The 15,957-nt window shown below is 45.3% G+C and overlaps 1 protein-coding gene across 1 annotated transcript; it reads right to left on the bottom strand.

Moving 5' to 3' along the window:
* Positions 1 to 2,102: 2,102 nt before the first annotated feature.
* Positions 2,103 to 14,330, bottom strand: LOC109915784 (protein mono-ADP-ribosyltransferase PARP12-like). The gene is made up of 8 exons (XM_048607466.1): positions 14,315 to 14,330; positions 13,418 to 13,565; positions 10,699 to 10,843; positions 8,760 to 8,880; positions 8,389 to 8,476; positions 7,603 to 7,705; positions 4,137 to 4,257; positions 2,103 to 2,858 (listed from the first exon to the last, which is right to left on the bottom strand). The coding sequence occupies exons 1-8, from the start codon at positions 14,328 to 14,330 to the stop codon at positions 2,773 to 2,775; spliced, it is 828 nt and encodes a 275-aa protein (XP_048463423.1). The 3' UTR covers positions 2,103 to 2,772.
* Between the last annotated feature and the right edge of the window lie 1,627 nt (positions 14,331 to 15,957).

Raw genomic sequence — 15,957 nt, 5'->3', positions numbered from 1 at the left:
CTCCCCTCCCCACCACACCCTCCCTATCCACACCCATACACCTCCCCCACCACTGTCCTCCCCCTCCACACCCTTCCCACCGCTCTACTCCCTCTCCCTATTTGTCAATTATAACATCCCAGGAATCAGTCTGGTAAACCTTCATTGCACTCCCTCTATCACCAGAATGTCCTTCCTCAGATAAGGAGACAAAAACTGTATATAATATTCCAGGAGTGGTCTCACCAAGCACCTGTACAATTGCAGCAAGACATTCCTGCTCCTGCAGGGATCAGTGCCAGGAACCTAGCTCTTCACAATAAATGGTAATGATTTAGATGGGGGAATTAAATATAGGGAGTAAACAATGGGTGGGGATGGAAAGAGAGTGAAGAACAGTTGGACAGACAAAGGTGTGGGTAATGATCTGGCTGGGAGGGTGAATAAATGGCTAACAATAGGTGCTATGTAATAGCAGACTGTGATAACAAGGCCTGGTGTGGGGGTGCTGGGGTAAGGACATAGAAGAGCTCAAATTCTAAAAATTATTGAACTCTATATTGGGTCCTAAAGGCTGCAGGATCCCCAAGTGGAAAAAGAGATGCTATTCTTCCAGCTTGCACTGAGCTTTGCTGGAACACTACAGCAAACATGACACAGAGATGTTGGCCAGGGAACAGGGTGGTGTGTTGAAGTGGCAGGTAACGTAAAGTTCAGGGCCTTTTTTGTGAACAGAATGCAAGTGTCCTGTGATGTGGTCATCCAGTCTAAGCTTCATTTCCCCAATGTAGAAGAGAGCAGTGAATGCAATAGGCCAAGTTGTGGGGAGTGCAGGTAAAGTGCTGCTTCACCTGGACGATATGTTTTGACCCTTGGGGATATTGCAGAGGGAGAAGATAAATGGGCAGGTGTTATATCTTCAGCGGTTACAGGGGAAGGTGCCGTAGGGATTTGGGGAGATGTTGGGGGTGAAGGAAGAGTGGACCAGGGTGTCCCGGAGGGAACGGTCCCTGAAGAAGGCGGACAAGGGAGGGGAGGGGAATATGTATCTGATGGTGACATCTCGCTGGAGGTGGCAGAAATGGCGTCTGATGATCTTCTGGATGTGGATGCTGGTGGGATGGTTGGTAAGGACAAGGGTCTGTTGAGGGAGGGAAGAGAAGTAGTGAGGGCGGAAGTGCGGGAGATGGATCAGACCCTGCTGAGGGCCCTGTCAACAATGGAGCTGGGAAATCCTTGGTTAGGGAAGAAGGTGGGCATTTCGGAGGCTCCCTTGTCAAAACTGGCAACATTGGAACACGTGACGGAGACGGAGGAACTGAGAGAATGAGATGGAGTCTTTACAGGAAGCGGGGTGTGAGGATGTATGGTCCAGGTAGCTGTGGGAGTCAGTGGGTTTGTAATGGATATTAGTGGCCAGTCTATCCCCAAAACTGGAAACAGAAATGTCAAGAAAGGGAAGGGAAGAGTCAGAGGTAGACCAGGTGGAAGTGAGGGCAGGGTGGAAACTGGAAGTGAAACCGATGAACTTTTCCAATTCTGGATGAGATAGGGAGGCCACCCCAATGATACTATCGATATATCAGAGAAAGAGTTGTGGATGGATGCTGGTATGTTTTATTTATTCATTTGTGGGATGTGGGCTTCGTTGGCTGGGCCAGCATTTATTTCCTGTCCCTAGCTGCCCTTGAGAAGGTGGGGGTGAGCTGCCTTCTTGAACCGCTGCCGTCCTCCTGCTGTAGGTTGACCCACAATGCCATTAGGGAGGGAATTCCAAGATTTTGACCTGACAGTGAAGGAACAGCGATATATTTCCAAGTCAGGATGGTGAATGGCTTGGAGGGGAATTTGCAGGAGGTGGTGTTCCCATGTATCTGCTGCCCTTGTCCTTCTAAATAGAAGTGGTCATGGGTTTGGAAGGTACTGCCTGAGGATCTTTGGTGAATTTCTGCAGTGCATCTTGTAGATAGTACACGCTGCTGCTACTGAGCGTCGGTGGTGGAGGGAGTGGGATGTTTGTGGATGTGGTGCCAATCAAGCGGCTGCTTTGTCCTGGATGGTGTCAAGCATCTTGAGTGTTGTTGGGGCTGCACCCATCCAGGCAAGTGGGGAGTATTCCATCACACTCTGGACTTGTGCCTTGTAGGTGGTGGATAGGATTTGGTGGGTGAGGAGGTGAGTTATGGAAAGCCAGTGTTCAGTGTTCTCAAGTTCCCTGGCTGCTTGTCCCCCATGATTCAACGATAGGATTTAACCGGTCACAACGCATGGTTATATGTAGCCTAGTCCTGGGCTCAATCTGCAGTCTGGATCCCGGGTGAGAACGACAAGTGATGATCCACATCCAAGTGCTTTAGGATCAGGCATCATTTAGGAATCTGACTTCACGGTAGAATAATCCGGACTCAATCACAATCTTTTGTGTGAATTGTCTCCCCATTTGGACTCAGTTGCCACCAACACCTCAAACGGCTGCCTCTTTTCTGTTCATTAGTGTACACTCCCCACTGCTGTCCCTCTAGTGGCACAGTGGTAGTGTTGCTACCCCTGGACCAGGAGGCCTGGCTTTAAGTCCCACCTGCTCCAGAGGTGTGTGATAACATCTCTGAACACGCCAATTAGGGAAATTGATTAAATCTTAAAAACACTCGCCTTTGCTTCCCTTACACTGTCAATCAGTACTAAAGAAAAGGAGCAAATTATGAATGTGGATTAATCATATTTCATGCAGAATTCTGTTGATATCAATATTCCTGTTGTGTCTGTGGTCTGTGTTACTAATATATTACACACTTACGCATTAGCTCCCCCAAGGCTAGGTGTTTCCAAACGCCTCACTGCTCTCCTAGTGCCAATTAAAAGGTTGGTTTGTGTCATGGCTGCAAAATATTCAAAACAATGATCAGGGCAGGAAATGGAAAATAAACACCAACATGGACTGGTTGTATCAGTTTCCCTCACATAAATTTTAATTATTTCTGTGGCCTGAACTTTGTGGTCAGTGGTCAGTACTTGTTGCTGACCGTGAAGACACTTGTAAGGCACATGAATTCTGCTCTCTCCAAATTAATGTAATCCGCCATCCAGCAATGCAGATATCACTGAGCAGACTAAGCAGCCAATCAGATTCAAGAATTCCCACAGTCAGCCAAGTGGAAACAACAGGTATTGATCATTTTAAATGAAAACAAAGATTGGTGCACATCTGTGGGATTGAGGCGGAAGTTGAAATAGACGACAAAATTCTAAAAACATTTTTACTTTAAATTGGCAGAATTTGTGTCATGGCAAGGAAAAACTTGATGTTTCACTAATATACTTATTAATTATTTAATTATTAATCGATTACTAATTTAATTATTAATCAGGGCCAAAGAGGTTGTTCCAAAGAAAGCAGCACTGTGCTATTTAAAACCTAGTTACATTTCATTTGACAAGGCGTAACTTTTTCAAGAATTTTAAAAGTAAGCAGAATTGGGTAGGAAGTCAAAGCTCATTCAATGATTTTTTTTTGTGGTCTGGATCTTCAACACTGCATGCTGTGGAGACGCAAAAATAAAACAGGGTTATTTTGAATGTCTGCATTTAGCGGTGTCCCTTTGCATTTCGCAGTGTGCCATTGAATAGCTGGAGCTGTGGTCAGTTTCACAGTCTTACTGTCATAATGATGACAAGACCAGGATAATATATGGATTTGGTTCAGTAAGATAATGATTGAGTTATATTAGTAACAACTTTCAGTTACTTTAAACATGAACTGTCATATGAGAGACTGGAGAAGCTGGGATTTATTCTCCTTAGAACAGGGAGGGTTATGGAGAGATTGAATTGAGGTGTTATGGAGGGTTTGTTGGAGCAAATAAGGAGAAACTGTTTCCAGGGCAGGAGGGTCAGGTCCAGGAGAGAGACAGATTGAAGGGAACTGGCTAAAGAACTCAGAGAGTGAGGTGAAATCTGCCTGAAAGGTCAGTGAAAGCAGACTCATAGTAATTTTCAAAAGGAAATCAGGAAAACACTTGAAAGGAAGAAAACTACAGGGATGTGGGGAAAAAGCAGGAGTGTTGGACGAAATGGATAATTCTTTCAACAGGAGAAGCACAGACAACACATCCAGTACCACTGCATTTTAAACCTGATTGATAGATAAAAGACTACACCTGACAAATCCAGTCTGTACTGGAAGCGGCCAGCAGTAAATTGCAGGGATCCTTGGGGATTCTGCTGATAACTCTGTTCAATATCTTGACTATTGATTGAGCAAGCAATCCCACCTTCACCCTGCAGAATTTAAACAAGAAATCAGAATGATGGTGCAAAATTACAGGCTTACTTTCTAACAGCAGAATGGCCAATGATTCTACAGCGACCATGTCTCAAAACTGGCAAGCAAAGGATAGAGTCTGTGCTGGATTTAGGGTCTTGCTGGTTTTCAGGTCAGAAGGTTTGGGTGCAGTTGGGTCACAAGTTACTTGGAGCACTTATATAGCACGGGGCATGACATATGCCAATGCAGCACTGGGCTCAACAAGCCGATAAATTCTCCTACTCCTCTGATAATAATAATAACTCACCCAGAGCAGTTTTAGAAGATGTCTGGTTTGCAGACATCATTGGATTTCAGACACATGTTAGACCTCAGCTGGAGCACTGTGTCCAGTTGTGTGTGTCATATTATAGGAAAGTTGTGAATGCATTGGAGAGAGTGCAGAAGTGATTTACAAGAACGGTTCCAGGAGTGAGAAACTTCAGCGATGAGGAGAGACTGAAGAAGTTGGAACTGTTCTCCTTGGAGAGAAGAACACCGAGAGGAGACGCAATAGAGGTTTTCAAAATCATGAGTAGGGCTGAACAGAGTAGATAGGGAGAAGCTGTTTTCACTTGTAAAAAAGTCAACAAAAGGGGCATAAATTTAGATCATAGAATCCCTACAGTGTTCGGCCCAACAAGTCCACACCGACCCTCAAAGCATCCCACCCAGACCCAGCCCCCTATAACCCACCTACTGTACACATCCCTGTACACTATGGGCAATTTAGCATGGCTAATCCACCGAGCCTGCACATCTTTGGACTGTGGGAGGAAACCGGAGCACCCGGAGGAAACACGCACAGACACAGGGAGAATGTGCAAACTCCACACAGACAATTGCTCGAGGGTGGAATCGAACCCAGGTTGCAAGTGCAAAAGAGGCAGCAGTGCTAACCACCGAGCCACCGTGCTTCCCAAATTTGAGTGAAGTGCAAAAGAGACAAGGGTGAAGTGAGGAAAATCTTTTTCACTTAGTGCATAGTTAGGGTCTTGAATACACTGCCTGGAAATATGATGGAGACAGGTTTGACTGAGGCATTCAAGCGGATCATTAGATGATTATTTGGAGAGAAATAATGTGCAAGGGATATGGGATGGTCTCCTTCTGGCCTGTGACAATTCTCTGATTTTTGATTAGGATGTTTGAAGGACAGATGTTGGTCAGAACATCTCTTTCTAAGAAGTGACATTGATTTTTAACATCCACCAGAACAAACCCACATGGGCCTGCACGCCCCTCAGAGACGTTCTGGGGTGTCAGCCAACAACTTCCAGCCCTCAGTCATAAGCTCTACTGTACTGATCATGAGGAAATACAATATTGTGGGAAGGAGGGATGGAGGGAGTGGGTGATCCATACCAGTGAGGCCACCTTTCAGAAAAACATGTTAAAACCCAAAGCTATTATAAAGAGCAGGGAATTGCCCCACAACTTGCAGTTCAGAAGCACCTTTAACATTGTAGAGCGTTTTCACTGGGGCTAGTTATTAAACAGATGCTGACAGGAAGCCAAAGTGAGGGAACTCCAGTGCTTCAAGCTCAGGCAGCAGTTGAAGGCTCATCCACCAAAGGTGGGGCAAAGAGAATTGGGAATGTACCTCATGCAAGACCTGGAATGGGGCAAAGCCATGGATCGATTCAGAAATAGGGATGAGGGTGTTCTGGTGGAATTGTTGCTGGAGTGGTACCGATGGAGGTCAGCGAAGAAAGGTGTGAGTTAGAGAGCGCTTATGGTACAGTGGTAGTGTCCCTTCCTCTGAGCCAGGATGTTCCACCTGCTCCAGAAGTGTGTAATAACATCTCAGAACAGATTGGTTGGAAATATTCTCACAGGAGTGCTGTGTAATGGACACCCAATGGGTTCGTGGATGTTTCTTCAGAAAAGATATTTTGATCTTGTGGAAGGAAGAAACAAAATGGAAATATCCAACAGATTTGGTGGCAGCAGCTCTGACTCAGAGTGTCAGCTCGGCACTGTAATACAGTCATGCTGATCTATATCATTGCCCACACAAAACCTGCTCTGCACTTGAAATGAATATAAGTTGATGAGTTATCATGGTGCCGAAGGGGTGATATATTGACACAGGAGTTGCCTTTCAGATGAGATCCTAGTCCTGTTCAAATGGAGGAGACATTCCCACAGCTGTATTTAAAGAAGGGAAGGAGTCCTTCTTGTCCTCCTGCCAAATTCTTCACTACATTCACTGATTCAATGTGGGATCGTACTGTGTAAAAATTGTGTGCCTTCACTGGCCTGCACTGTAAGCCCTGGATTTCCCTCACATATCCTCTCTTTCCTTCAAATGTGCTTCTTTGACCTGTCCTAATATCTCCTTATATAGTTCATGGCTAACATTGGATATTTGATATTCCTATGAAATGACTTGAAATGTTCTGGTAAATTAGAGGTGATATTTAAATGCAAGTTGTGCCCAGCAAAAACCTCGCATTACAATGTAACGGGAAAATACTCTTTATGTTGTCAGGGGAATGATGGAGAGTGAAGGGAGTAGTGGGGAGTGATGTAAGACCATAAGATATAGGAGCAGAATTAGGTCCATTCAGCCAATAGAGTCTGCTCCACCAATCAATCATGGCTGATTGGTTTCTCAACCCCATTCCCCTGCCTTCTCCCCATAACTGTTGATCCCCTTACTAATCAAGAACCTACTTATCTCTGTCTTAAAGACACTCAATGACTTGACCTCCCACAGCTGTCTGTGGCAATGAGTTCTACAGATTAACTGCCCTCCAGCGGAAGAAATTCCTTCTCATCTCAGTTCTAAAAGAGTCTTCCCTTCACTCTGAGGCTGTGTCCTTGGGTTCCAGTTTCTCCTATTAGTAGAAACATCTCCACATCTGCTCTATCCAGGCCTCACAGTATTCTGTAAGTTTCAATCAGTCACCATCCTTTAAACTCCATCAAGTAATGGTAGTTGGGAGTGGTGGGGAGTGACAGGGAGTGGTTGGGAGTAACAGGCGGTAATGTGGGGTCATGGGGAGTGATGGGGGGTGACAGGGAGTAGTGGTAAGTAATGGTGAGTGGTGGGGGGGTGGAGTGACGGGGCGGGGTTGGTGGCTTTATAGGGTTGACAATTGTAGGATTTACTCATCCACCAGATCCCCTCTGGAATTTCTCTGGCCTTGTTTTAATGGGACAGATTCCTGGCAGAACTACTTTTCTAGTTTCCAGGTTTCTCTCAGGGACATGGTGGGGATTTCAGGATACTGAATTTTAGTGTTGGACCTAAATCTACAGGTTTGGGCAGGTGACGAGGAGGAACATGATGGAAAATATGTTTTAGCACCTACCAATCTCCTGTAGTCCAGCCAACGGCCATGGTCACCTTTGAACTGCCAAGTGCATGAGGGGAGGGTGTTTGACAGAGCTGGGTTACCCATTGCTCCTGAAATGCTGTAGATTTCAGAATCAACTGTTACTGAATTTATTCATTTCTCATTTTTAACAAAATCTGTCACCCCTCTCCTTCTCCTTGCATTTATACAGCACCTTTCATATCCCGAGGATGTCCCAAACCACTCCACACACACTGAAATACTTTTGTAATGAAGTAAACGTTCAATCCAATTGTGCACAGCAGGCTCCCACAAACAGTAACGACCCGACAATATCGAGATAGTAGGAACTGCCGATGCTGGAGAATCTGAGATAACAAGGTGTAGAGCTGGATGAACACAGCAGGCCAAGCAGCATCAGAGGAGCAGGAAAGCTGACATTTCGAGAACCAACAATATGTTTTATTCAGGTTTTGGTTGAGGGATAAATATTGACTCAGACAGCTTATTTATGATGAGAGGCTGTGGGGTCTTTTAAACCCACCCACAAGGGCAGACAGACCTTCAACACTAAGGGGATGTTTGGCCACACCAACAATGAAATCAGTTTAGTGGAAGGGTCACCGGAAAAGAAACGTTAACTCTGATTTCTCTTCACAGGTGCTGCCATACCTGCTGAGCTTTTCCAGCAATTATTTCCAGCAATTCTATATAAATGCAAGTTGTTGTTTAAGAATAAATCACTTCAACATTCCATCATTGTTTAAGATAAACGCAGTTAATTCTTGTCATTGCACTAACCTGTTTGGATTCTGATTCATGGAGGTAAACCGGGGCCTCCTCCTGACCTTTCTCCTCATACCTGTTTGAACATTCGTCTGGATCATTGCTGAAAGGTTAAAGCAGAGAAATGTGTCACACTTACCCAGCAGAACACTCCAGGCTGCACACACAAGCAAATGACTACACACAGACACAGGCACACACACACATACACAGGACACACTCAGAGACACAGGGACACGTGCGTGCGCATACACACACACACACAAACACACGCGCATGCACACACACATATATACAGGCAGACCTGTGCAGACACATATGTGCACAGACATGTATGCACATACAAACATACACCTATATGTGCGTACACACACACAAACACATACCTTGAAAATTAATGGTGTAATTAAAATTTCCAATTCTAAAATTGAAGACATTCTGAGGAGCCGTCTGGAACTCGTATTCAATATCAGAACTTGTGATTAATGTAGTTTTGAGGCCGGTGCCCTGGACAATATAAGCAGATATTTTAGCGGACTGCAATTATTCCCAAGATTCCATACCCTTTGGGTGAAGAAAGTTCTCCTCATCTCAGCATGAAATGATCAGCCCCTTCTCCTGATACTTTGTTCCTGTGTCCCAGACTCTTCCGCCGGGGAAACTAACTCTCAGCATCCAGTTTGTCAGTCGCCTTTAGAATGTTATGTTTCAATGAGCACAAGCCTCTTCTCCCAGGAACCATTCTAGTGAATCTTCCCCATAATTAAAGTCTTAAAATTCCTACACAGCAGAAAAAGGCTATTCAACTCCTCGAGTCTGCACCAACCCACTGAAGAGCATCTGATGGGTTGGGGGGTCTGAGAAAAGCTGGAGCGTCAGAGGCTGAGGGGTGACCTTATAGAGGTCTATAAAATCATGAGGGGCATGGATAGGGTCAATAGCAAAGGTCTTTTCCTTAAAGTGGGTGAGTCCCAAACTAGAGGGCATAGGTTCAAGGTGAGAGGGGAAAGATTTAAAATAAACATTCCATATTGTATCCTTTTATCCCTTTAAGGATTAAGACTTATTGGCCAAATATGTTTTTGTGCCCTAAGTCAGACCTTGCATTCTATCCAATTTGTGTGTGTTTTGTGTTATTTGGTGAGATAAACATTTATATTTTTATATTATAAAGTGTGTTAACCAGTTTTCATCATTTTTTAATCAGTTTTGTTTTAATAAATCAATTCTTTTTGTTTATTGAAGAAACTTGACACATGGATCTTTGTATTTTGAGTCTAATAGAGAGAAAGCGTAAGATTGGCCATTTCAGGAACTGGATAAAACAATTAAAAAGCGAGCTGGCACTGGGCAGAAACAACTCCCTCCTCCCTTCCTGGTCACAATAGTGTCAACCAGAGTGTTCAACATTTTCTACTTCTTAAAATTGTACAAGGATACAAAAAGAAACTTATACTATCCCCATAAGGGCAAAAGGATTAGATACATGACAATATTCTGTATAAAGGCAACATTATAGAAACATACAGTACAGTAGAGGCCCTTCAGCCCGTCGAGTATACTGACAAAAAAGACATGACTACCTACATTGGTCCTACTCTCCTGCTGGAGGCACATGGCCTTGAATGTTATGACATTTCAAGTGCTCATCTAAGTACTTTTTAAAGGTTGTGTGAGGTTTCCCGCCTCAACTACCCTCCCAGGCAGTGCCTTCCAGACCTCCACCATCCTCTGGGTGAAAAAAAATCCTCAAATCCCCTCTAAACCTTCTTTCACTTTGAAATGATCCCTTGTTGATATTGGCCATTCGACCAAGAGCATCTGCTACTTTCTATCCACCCTGTCCATGCTCCTTCTTTTCTAATACACCTTCAACAGCTCCCCCTGCACCAAAGCAAACAGCTTGAGCTTATGTAGCAAAACTGCTCCATCCCGGGCATATCCTGGTGAAATAAAACATAGAACTACGGATGCCGGAAATTCGAAACAAAACAGATATTGATGGAGAAACTCAGCAGGTCTGGCAGCATCTATGGAGAGAAAGCAGAGATACTGTCTGACGAAGGGTCACTGGATCCAAAACTTTAACTCTGTTTTTCTCTCTCCACAGACGCTGCCAGACTTACTGAGTTTCTCCAGCCCTTTCTGTTTTTGTTTCAAACATCCTGGTGAATCTCCTCTGCACCCTCTCTCCTGCAATCACATCCTTCCTATAGTGTGCTGACCAGTACCCCAGCTGTGGCCTAACCAAACTAGATACAGATGTTGTATTCACTGAGCGAGTATGTACAATGTTATATTTATTGCAATTGCCTAGAATGCTACCTGAACTCCATATTCCCTCCAGAAATGATCATCCAGAAAATACCAGCTGTATTCATCAATCCGCTGAGATTGTGGAAAGGTCAGCCTTTGTAGCTTGAAATTGCTGCCAATGGTTTCCATCTTGTCAAAGTCCAGATAGATTGTTCTACAAACAAACGCAAGGGTTTAGAACACTGCATACAATTCTGGTCTCCCTTCTATAGGAAGGATGTCGTTAAACTTGAGATGGTGCAGAAAAGATTTACAAGGATGTTGCTGCGGTTAGAGGGTTTGAGCTATGGGGAGAGGCTGAACAGGGTGGGGCTATTCTTCCTGGAGGTTGACCTTATAGAGGTTTATAAAATCATGAGGAGCATGGATAGGGTGAACAGCCAAGGTCTTTTCTCCAGGGTGTCCAAAGCTAGAGGGGCAAAGGTTTAAGTTGGGAGGAGAAAGATTTAGAAAGGACCTGAGGGGGTAACTTTTTCACACAGAGGGTGGTGCGTGTATGGAAGAGCTGTCAGAGGAAGTGGTGGAGGCTGGTACAATTACAACACTTAAATGGCATCTGGATGGGTATATCAATAGGAAGGGTTTAAGAGGGATATGGGCCAAATGCTGGCAAATGGGACTCGGTCAGATTGGGATTTCTGGTTGGTGCAGACGAATTGAATCAAAGAGAGTGTTTCCATGCCACATGATTCTATGACAAACACCTAAGTTAGAACAATCAGTGCTCACACCAAATACTTACAGTTCAGAACAAGCCCATTCAACCCATTAGCCATGTGTCAGCTCAGTGCAAGAGCAGTCATGCTTATTCCACATTACCCCTCACCCGTCTGTCAGCTCCTCATCTCAAAGTATCCAACCATCTCCTTTTCCAAATTCTTTCTAGAATCAGCTTTGGACCTTTTCAGTCAGAATGTTCCAGATCCTGGTATCTCTCGGACTTGAGCAATTTCTCAACGTCGTCCCTCTAGATCAAGGAATTTAAATCCATGGCCTCTGTTTACAGACCCCATTCATCAGAGGGAACACCTTACTTGTTTATCAAGCTTCTCAAACATCTTGAAAACCTCCACTAAATCACCTCTTAACCATCTTTGCTTCAAGATGAAGAATCCTAATTTTTCACACTCACCGTTTTGAGGAAGGGACACTGATTTGAGAGGTTCCCCATGCTGCACGACCTGCTCAGGATGTTTGATAATTCACACTATTTGGCATCTGTTGTAATCTTCCCCAGTTTTAGTTTTCATCATGAAATCGCACTATAACAGTTCCTGGGAACAGCTCAGTGAGAACAGGTTTCCATCACTTCAATTTGCCAGCAGAGAGAAACCGAAATTCACTCATCAGGAGAAAAACAAATTGTCAGCTAAAGCTTCAAGATATCAAATCTTAAAACACAGGCAGAGGCTTTTGACCCAGTTGCTCTCTGCCAGTGTTAATGCTGCATTCAAGCTCCTGCTCATTCTTGTGCAGGTACAGTTATAACATTTAAAAGACATTTGGACATGTACATGAATAGTAAAGGTTTAGAGGGATACGGGCCAAACACAGGCAAGTGGGACTAGTTTAGTTTGGGAAATTTGGTCAGCATGGATGAGTTGGACCGAAGGGTCTGTTTCCATGCTGTATGACTCTCTAACTGATCCCACACCATTGGAATCACTGACATACACTGTCCCCTGGTTTAGCAACACCCTCATTTTAACATTCTCATCCTTGTTTACAAATTCCTCCACAGCTTCACTATTCCCTAAATTCCCTACCATCCAGAAGGACAAGTGGAACAGGGACGTGGAAACATCCACCTTCTGCAAGTTCCCCTCCAACATGGTAAAATATTGCCATTCCTTCACTTTTGCAAGGCTGTGGGGAAACAAGGAAAGATTAGATCACCTCATAGTCTTTTAAGGAGCAGGAGGAGAGAGAGGCAGAGGGGCTGAGAGTTTTAGGGTGGGAATTCCAGAGATTGGTGTTCTGGGCAGCTGGAAGCATAGTTGCTGGCTGCAAATCCTGGAAATCCCTCCCTAACTGCATTGTGGGTATCCAAACGCATTGTGAATTGCAGTGTTTCCAGGAGGCAGCACCTCCTCCAGGGCAATTAGGGACAGGCAACGAATGCTGGCCCAGTCAGTGAGACACTCACAGCCCACAAGTGAAGAAGAAAGAATTCTTCCAGCCCTACAGCCGTCCAAGATCTCTGCACTCCTCCACTTCCAGCCACGAGAGCACCACCCAGATTTCCATCGCTCCATCACTGGGAGTTGTGTCTCCAGCTGCTTGGAGCCCATGCTCTGGAATTCCCTCCCTAAACCTCTCTGCCTCTCTCCCTACCTCTCCCACTGCTTCTGAAAAGCCTGTGAGATGATCTAACAGTTCCTTGTTTCCCTACAGCCTTGCAAAAATGTTCCCCTTTATTTATCCAGGTTTCTATTGAAGGTTCCTGCTTCCATCACCCTTTCAGGCAACGTGTTCCAAATCACAACCCCTCACTGAGTCAGGAGACTTTTTCCTGTCTCCTCCTGATCTGGACTTATTGCAATATCCTGTGTTTTCTGCTTGCTATCAGAGAAAACAGCTTTTCCGAATCTATTTTACCCAAACACCTTATTGTTTTGAACACCGTAAGGCAAGTCAGAAAACGCTGGTCTTTCCAATCACACTCTATCCCACAAACAGATTTCTGTAAAAGATTAGGCTTTCTGAACTGCTCCTGTGCAGTGTTTACCTATATCCAGCAGTGTGCAGATAGATCCCTTCCACAGTCGGCAATGTATATTGTGCTTCTATAATGTCATCGTGGGCCACATCTAACCACTGGCTCCCATCTTGAATCTGCCACTGGAACGGTTTCCCATTCAGCCTGGATGCTGTAGCTGTCAAAGTTAAAAGAAAACAGACTTCAGTGCATTTACAAAGCACCTTTCAGATATCCGGAGATAGGTGAGGTTTGTACATGTTGGAAACAATGACAGCCATCTGCTACACAGCAAGCTCCCATAAGCAACACTGCAATAATGACTGGGATGATTATTTTTTGGTTGAGGGATAAACATTGATTAGGACACAGCGAGATCTCACCAATTCTTTCCTAAAATTATATCATGTTATCTTCTAATTCCAGATGAAAGGGTAGGTGCTTTAATGTCCTGCAGACAGGCTAAATGCAGGAAGGATATTCCCAGGGAGTCCGTAACCAGGGGGTTACAGTTTAAGGATATGGGGCAGGACTGAGATGAGGAGAAATTTTATCACGCAGAGCGTGGGGAGCCTGTGCAATTCTCTGTCACAGAAGGCAGCTGAGGCCAAAACATTGAATGTTTTTAAAGGAGTTTGATATAGTTCTTAGGGCAAAAGGGACCAAAGGATTTTGGGGAGAAAGCAGGAACGGGGGACCGAGTTGGATGATCAGCCGTGATCATATTGAATGTTACAGCAGGTTTGAAGGACCGAATGGCCTACTCCTGATCTCTATGTTTATACAAACGGCAGCAATGCTTTCGGTACAGCACTCCCTCGTACTGCACCGGATGGTCAGTCTAGAATTTGTCCTCAAGACTTTGGAGTGGGACTTGAAGTCATATCTTCTGAGTCAAAGGCAAGAGGGCTACCAACTGTGCCACACCTGACAAAAGATGCATTGTGGTAGCACAGTAATGTCATTATAATACAAGAGAAAAGGACATTCGGCCCACTGAACCCAAGCCAGCAGTCCAGTTAGCCCCATGACCCCACTCTATCCAATTCCATGTCATGGTTCTGGTCTTGGCCTAGTGACCCAGAAGACATGAGTTTAAATGCCATCCCGGCAAATTGTGAAACTGTTCAATAAATCCTGGGAACTGTAGGTGGCTAAGAAGAATAACTAGACAAGTTGCCTGTTGTTGTATAACTGATTTTTAAATTGTTTCATTGAACAGAATTTTACAACCGACCAGGCCTAAACGTACACCTGACAACATGGCAATAGAACCTGCAATGGCCATTGGCAACATCTTAGAACAGCAACAACTTTCCTTTTATAGTGCCTTTAATGTAGAAAAACATCTCAAGGGAGAGATTATCCATCAAAATTTGATATGACAAGAAATTACGAAAGGTTGGAGAAAGGTTTAGATTTTAAGGAGGATCTTAAATGAACTCAGAAGGAAATAGAGCGCTGTGTGGGTTGGTGGGAGAATGTGGGGGCGTATTCCAGACGTTAAACCCCTTGGTAAACACAGGCATACCTGCCAATGATGGAGTGAAGAATGAAGGAGCACAGAGATAGGGAGGGGTGTAGGGGCTGGAGGAGGTGACAGAGATAGGGAGGGGTGTAGGGGCTGGAGCAGGTGACAGAGATAGGGAGGGGGTGTAGGGAGTGACAGAGATAGGGAGGGGGTGTAGGGGGCTGGAGCAGGTGACAGAGATAGGGAGGGGGATTAGGGGCTGGAGGAGGTGACAGGGATAGGGAGGGTTGTAGGGCCTGGAGGAGGTGACAGAGATAGGGAGGGATGTAGAGGCTTGAGGAGGATACAGCGATAGGTAGGGGTGGAGGAGGTGACAGAGATAGGTAGGAGTGTAGAGGCACGTGGAGGATACAGCGATAGGGAGGGGTGTATGGGCTGGAGGAGGATACAGCAATAGAGAGGGGTGTAGGGGTGGAGAAGGATATAGCGATAGGGAGGGGTGTAGGGGCTACAGGAGGATACAGCAATAGAGAGGGGTGAAGGGGCACATGGACTATAGAGCAATAGGGAGAGGGTGCAGGGGCTGGAGGAGGATACAGAGATAGGGAGGGGTGTAGGTGCTGGAGGAGGATACAGAGATAGGGAGGGGTGTATGGGCTGGAGGAGGATACAGAGATAGGGAGGGGTGTAGGGGCACGTGGAGGATACAGCAATAGGGAGGAGTGTAGGGGCTGGTGGAGGGTACAGAGATAGGAAGGGGGTGTAGGGGCTGGAGGAGGATACAGAGATAGGGAGGGGGTGAAGGGGCACGTGGAGGATATAGAGATAGGGAGGGGTGTAGGGGCTGGAGGAGGAATAAGAGATAGGGAGGGGGTGTAGGGGCTGGAGGAGGATACAGAGATAGGGAGGGGTTTTAGGGGCACGTGGAGGATACAGCAATAGGGAGGGGTGTAGGAGCTGGAGGAGGATACAGAGATAGGGAGGGGTGCAGGGGCTGGAGGAGGATACAGCAATAGGGAGGGTGTTTAGGGGCACGTGGAGGATACAGAGATGAGGGGGTTTAGGGGCTGGAGGAGGATACAGCGATAGGGAGGGGGTT

Source organism: Rhincodon typus, chromosome 18, assembly GCF_021869965.1.
Source record: "Rhincodon typus isolate 14 chromosome 18, sRhiTyp1.1, whole genome shotgun sequence".
In the NCBI taxonomy this organism is placed as follows: Eukaryota; Metazoa; Chordata; class Chondrichthyes; order Orectolobiformes; family Rhincodontidae; genus Rhincodon; species Rhincodon typus.
The sequence above is the reverse complement of the archived record's forward strand: the minus strand, read 5'-3'. Positions and strand labels throughout refer to the sequence as shown.

Bases quoted from the DNA above. Each gene is read 5' to 3' on its own strand.
- LOC109915784 (XM_048607466.1), bottom strand. The intron at 8,477-8,759 runs GTATGTGTTTGT...TTAACCTTTCAG, and splicing joins TTACACCATTAATTTTCAAG to CAATGATCCAGACGAATGTT. The intron at 7,706-8,388 runs GTTAGTGCAATG...TGAAATCTACAG, and splicing joins ATGAATCAGAATCCAAACAG to CATTTCAGGAGCAATGGGTA.